General features: G+C 35.1%; 1 protein-coding gene across 1 annotated transcript; it reads left to right on the top strand.

Moving 5' to 3' along the window:
* The first annotated feature begins 891 nt into the window (after positions 1 to 891).
* On the top strand, positions 892 to 4,782 carry LOC112522837 (eukaryotic translation initiation factor 3 subunit D-like). Its single transcript, XM_025132151.1, has 2 exons — positions 892 to 2,654; positions 4,502 to 4,782. Exon 1 carries the CDS (start codon positions 930 to 932, stop codon positions 2,649 to 2,651), a length of 1,722 nt encoding a protein of 573 aa, XP_024987919.1. The 5' UTR covers positions 892 to 929; the 3' UTR covers positions 2,652 to 2,654; positions 4,502 to 4,782.
* The last annotated feature ends 1,641 nt before the right edge of the window (positions 4,783 to 6,423 follow it).

Here is a 6,423-nt window from a genome sequence, read left to right on the forward strand (position 1 = left end):
GAATGGGGATTAGGGTCCCAGCTTATCCCTGTCCCATTCCCATGCCTAATTATGTATGGTGTTGTAATTTTCTGGATATTACTTTATGTGTTTTGGTTTGTGTGGGTGGACATGGACACATGGTAGTATTATAACCATTGTATTAAATTAAATTCGTTTTGGTTTTAGATTTATTGTATGATGTTGTGATTTTATTCACATATAAATATTCGATACTCTATAAAAACAAAATTTTGGAACAAACGATGTTTAAATATGAACTACTATAAGTTTATATCTCATTACAAGTTTAACATGTATAATGTTAAAAATACTCTAGAAAATAGATGCATGATCAAATAACAATAAACATGTCATAGTTGTAAGAATACAGTGTCGGATTTTTGACTGTACATATCATCACACATATTTAAATTATGTAATACAAAAATTGGCACAATCCGCATAAAATATTTATAATATGATGGCTAAACACAGTTCTGTCCACTCGAATCATGACCAATCACGAGTTTTCGTTGGGATCAGGGACCAATTTTATCATGTAAATTTAAAAATCACAATACAACTTTTTCATGAATTCGTTAAGTAAATTTAAAATTTAAAGTGTATTTCGATACTCAATCTGAAAAATCGTTATTTGTGTAAATAAAAATTTGATCGCCCAATTTCGAGATAACTTCTTTGGATCGAACCGGATTTGGGCCTTCTCGTAACAATACATGACGAATTGGGCTGAAAATAGAGTGTAATTGTTATAAATTGGGTATTTAAGGCCCAATTAGCAAAGGGACTTTGGGCCCATAAACACCCGAACCGACCTTTGTGAATTGGCTTGGCTAGGGTTTTTCTTCTACCCTCTCCAATCTCCATATCTCTCTCCCTCTCATCTACACACGACAGACACGAAGCATATACCAGATCGGAAAACCATGGTAGGATTTGAAATCGGCGACGTTCCGTTCAACCCTGACGGTTGGGGTCCACCGGAATCCGCCACCTCTGCTGTCTCTATCCTCAACCATCCGGTGAATGTTCCCTTCGCTCCTTTCTCCCGTTCCGACAAACTTGGCCGTATTGCTGACTGGACCAGATCCAACTATAACAATCCTAATCGTTCCAACAACCGCGGCAACAACCCCGCCGACTCCGCTTTTGATTTCACCACTGATGATTCTTTCGGCGGCGGTCTCAACGCTGACGATGATTCTACCTTCCGCCTCGTCGACGGCAAGCCTCCACCACGCCCTAAATTCGGTCCTAAGTGGAGGTTCCAGAACAATCGCAACCAGCTTCCACAGCGCCGTGACGAGGAGGTGGAGGCGCGTAAACGTGAAGCCGAGAAGCAAAGAGCTCGCCGTGATCGGTTGTACCATGCTAACCGATCTGGAGGTAATAACCCGAGACGCGAAGCGGCGGTTTTCAAGTCGTCCGTTGATATTCAACCGGAATGGAACATGCTTGATCAAATTCCTTTCTCGACATTCACTAAACTTTCATTCACTGTCCCTGAACCGGAAGATTTACTTATATGTGGTTCACTAGAATTTTACGATAAAACCTACGACAGGACAACACCGAAGAACGAACGCCGATTGGAGCGTTTCAAGAACAGGAATTTCTTCAAAGTTACAACTACTGACGACCCAATTATTCGAAGGCTTGCTAATGAAGATCAAGCAACGGTATTTGCGACGGATTCTATACTCTCGACTCTAATGTGCGCACCTAGGTCTGTTTACTCTTGGGATATTGTAATTCAACGTGTTGGAAACAAGTTGTTTTTTGATAAACGAGATGGATCGCAGCTAGATTTGCTATCTGTTAACGAAACATCTCAGGAGCCATTGCCTGAGGCAAAAGATGATATCAATTCTGCTCATTCTTTGTCTGTTGAAGCTGCTTACATAAACCAAAACTTTTCACAGCAAGTTCTGCAAAGAGATGGGAAAAAGGTTAGCTTTGAGGAACCTAATCCTTTTGCCAACGAAGGAGAAGAAGTGGCCTCTGTTGGGTATCGTTATAGGCGGTGGAAGCTCGACAACAATGTGTCTTTGGTGGCTAGGTGTGAGGTTCAGAGTGTTATGGAGGTTAATAATCAGAAATCTTTCTTGACTTTGAATGCTTTGAATGAGTTTGATCCAAAGTATTCAGGTGTGGATTGGAGGAGGAAGCTGGATACTCAACGAGGAGCAGTTTTAGCGACTGAACTGAAGAATAATGCTAATAAGTTGGCAAAATGGACCGCACAAGCAATCTTGGCTAGTGCTGATATGATGAAATTGGGTTATGTGACAAGGGTTCATCCTCGTGATCACTTTAATCATGTGATATTAGCTGTTGTTGGGTACAAGCCAAGGGAGTTTGCTGGGCAGATCAATTTGAATACTTCAAATATGTGGGGAATAGTGAAGGCGATTGTGGATTTGTGCATGAAGTTGAATGAAGGAAAGTATGTGCTGGTGAAGGATCCACAGAAGCCTCAAGTAAGGATATATGAGGTTCCTGCTGATGCGTTTGAGAATGATTATGTGGAGGAGCCATTGCCAGAGGATGAACAGGTACAACCTCCTGTTGAAAATGGTGAAGCTGTTGAAGAGAAAGGTGCTGCAAATGATGTGGAAGAAGACAAGGAAGTTAAAGTTGAAGCATAAAAGGTGGTAATTTCTTTTTGGTACTAGCTCTCTACTTTCCGTTATTTGTTTTTTATACCGTCTTCTTGCTATTTTTTCTTACCTGTGATGACTGGTGGACTGAATCTTTGCGATGATTAATGCTTGATAAAAAAAGTTCAACATCCTTTTTAGTTTTTTTAGTAATTGTGTCACAATTTTAATGTTAGTTGAGCATGAAAATGCATACTCCTTTTGTACCTTGTGTGGGACATTCTGAAAATTATTTGTTGAGCATGAAAATGCATACTCATGATCTACATTTGTTAATTTGTATGGATTGTGATTGTTAGGGAGAGTATTAACGAAGTCTGTGGCTTTGGATATCCTATTCAATCTGGTTTTGTTTCTGTTATGATTATGACTAATATTGGAAAATATCTATCAAACATGGTTGATAAATATGTGCAAATATTTGGAATATTTTGTAGCTCATCCATCATGGAATAGAGTTCACAATTTACTTTTGATCAAGCTGCAATTTTGGGCCAGAATTATTATATGTTAACTCTTATGGCTGAAAAACTCATTTTGAATGACTTTCATCTCCTACCAGAAAATAAATTGTTCAACAAATGTATCATATCAGTACTATTAGAAATTGCAGATGCACTACCCTTTAAGGTAGGGAACCGAGGATAGCTATGCATTCATTCCACCCTCCAGACCCTACTTTCGAGTGGGACGCGGGTTGTGTTTGGTTCTAACTTTTGAATACCAGCTATCTATTGCTGCCCTTCTTAAATTCGTGCTTTTTTTAGGAAAAGCTTGGAGAACAACGGTCACGGAAAATTATTTGTGACACTGCATTCTGTTCCAGAATTTGTTAAAAGTCCTGAACAGTGTAAATACGATAGATTATGCAAACTAGCGTAGTAAAGCCATCCCTTAAAGCAACAATGTCTGCTTAACAATCCCAGAATGAAGAAAAATGATTGATCTTGCTTCATTTAGCCACTAGAATACAGATCTTGCAAAGGATAAATGACCCAGTTAGTGTTTGTGGCACATCTATTGCAATGCCACCAAGGCTAAAGTGGGTACGGCTAGGTAGTCGCCTATCATCGTGATTTTAGAAGAATAGTTATAATGTTCGGTACATTTCTATAATTTCACCATAGTTTGAGAATGGGCTGATATGTTACCCAAACTTGACTGTTAACTGTGCTGGAAAATTGGTAGAAATCAAACCCTGAACCCCAAGGGTAATCCATAACATAACTGTGTACAATGGTGTGAGTCATGCATCATGTTTCAAAGAAACAGCTGCCTCATTGTTGCTTAAATGCAAAAGCATAATCGTGGAACACATGGAGCATATGATCAAACCTATGTTTTGCGTTTGAGCTTATTGAAAAAGCTCTGTTTACCAAGGTATATAAACTAGCTTTATGAATTGCTACTTGAAGCAGTGTTTTAATAAGATCAAGTCCAATTATGTCTCTTATATTTTTCCACTTAAATTTTCAACATATCCTTTTGGGTCCATTTTACATTATCGCTTGCGTAGGTTTTTTCACCAAACATGGCTGGTTTATCATCGTAGCCAGTAACTAGCTTATCTGCTAGGTTGCCAAACATAGCTTAATCCAAGTATTGTTTTAGTTACGATCATATCCGTTAATTTCCCTTGTATGCATGTAATGTCCTTTGATTATGTTTTATGGCCTTGTTTCCTTGGCTTCCTTTGCTTGATCAGTGAACCACATGGATCAGCCTTCGACTTCCAAGATCATATAATCAAGATTTCTTTCGTTTTGTGTCATATCTTTTGAATTCTCGGTTTGTAAATGCCACTGTAACATAATGTACTTTTTATCATTCATTAACAGGTTTCTATTTGGAGTTCGAGTGGCAAAGGTTTCTTCTATCCTGTTGGGCTTTCGCCCAAGTTTTCGCATGAGGATCTCAGATTTTTGTTTGCTTTTCTTTCGTTCATTATCATCAGCGTATGTAATGGATTAGTTGTTTGTGATTTTGGTGTTGTAGTATTTTCTGGGTTTAGGAATGGTCAAAGTTTTAAACCTTGTTGATCTTCATTTTTGGTGAGGATGATGGGTGTGTAGAAAGTCATCTGATTCAATTAAAACTGAGAGCATCTCCAATAGTTATGTTATAATTTTTCTAAAATAGAGTATCAAAAGTTAAAATTTCTAAAAATAAGTTACATCTGGTTCCAACAGCTATTGTATTTTAGCTATTCTACCATTAGTAACATTATTAAAAAATATTCAATACTTCAATTTCCTCTTTTGCTAGAAGGATTTAAATATTATTTTTGTCTCTTCAATATAGAGTTTTAAAGATTTCTTTAAATTTGGAGATATTTATTCTCTTTCTTTGTTTTTTTTATAGTATACAAGATAGCATGGTTGTTGGAATCAAAAAAAAAATGTTAAAATGTTATTTTTCTTCGTTTTAGCATAACTGTTGGAGATGGTCTGGTTATCCTTCATTGCATTAGATTAATCTAAAATTTGAACATCCAAATTAGATCGGTTAGTTTTTGGATAACGATTTAGAATTCAATAAAGTTGAACTAATCATCAAACTGATCACCAAAAGGTTTTTGGTCTAGTGGTATATGAGTCTTTGGCCTTTTAGCAGGTTAGGGTTCAATAATCACCAAAGGTGAAGAGAGTATGTAAGTTTATTTGTTCTATTTATGGTATATAATATTATATATACTTAAAAAAAATCAAACTGATCCAATATAATTACTATCCAATCATCATATTATTATACATCAAATTATCATTCTACTACCATGTGATTAATATTTGATACGGGTGTTATGGGTTGGTTTGGATTCAACCCATTTATTAAATATGTTAAAAATTTTAACTCAATCCAATTCATTTAATTAAATGGGTTGAGATTTTTTCAACTCTACCCAACCTGTTACCTAAATGGGCTAACAGCGGGTTGACTTGTTTAGAATTTTCTTAACTCAACCTGTTAAATAAATGGGTAGAATCTGGGTTGACCCACTTAATTTAAAAAAAAAAAAGACTAGACTATTGAATTTTTTTGAATAAAATACAACACAACCACAAATACAAACAAATTGTTTAAAGTTTGAATAAAACACGACCACAACAAATATATTGTTCAAAATAAATTGGAAAATTTTAAAATATAAGCAACTCGACTTCTACTTTCACCAGTCCCAAAGTTTGGAGGCGATAATGGACTAAAGGATTTTCAATTAAGAATAAAACAAAATAAAAAATTATAATACTAGATATAGTATTAAGAATAAAATAAAATTATATCTATGCTGTCTTATAAAGCATTTGGCTAAAACTCTTAAAAACTCTTAAACTTGTTCATCCCTAAACGATTTCATCTCTATCCGATTTCATCCCATTATGAATTCGTGTAATTAACTCCAGATAAACACAATCAAATACAGAATATACATTTCATTTTAAATATAAAAAATCTAAAATATAATTAGTATAATCATTAAATTCTAACAGAATATCAAAAATAAATTATTTTATTATTAAACTTAAATTAAATTATATATAAAAAAATATATTATATATTATAAATCATTTGACAAAAACTCTTAAAACCCACTTTTTATGCGTAAAGTACTGTTTATTAATGTATATTACTTAAAACTCAAGATTACAAGTAAATTATGCGTAGATACAACTTATTAAAGCTCCATATCTGAATTCGTGTAACTAACTGCAGATAAACACAATCAAATACAGGATAAATATCACATTTTAAATATAAAAAA

Source organism: Cynara cardunculus, assembly GCF_001531365.2.
Source record: "Cynara cardunculus var. scolymus isolate 2C chromosome LG 12, CcrdV1, whole genome shotgun sequence".
Taxonomy (NCBI): domain Eukaryota; kingdom Viridiplantae; phylum Streptophyta; class Magnoliopsida; order Asterales; family Asteraceae; genus Cynara; species Cynara cardunculus.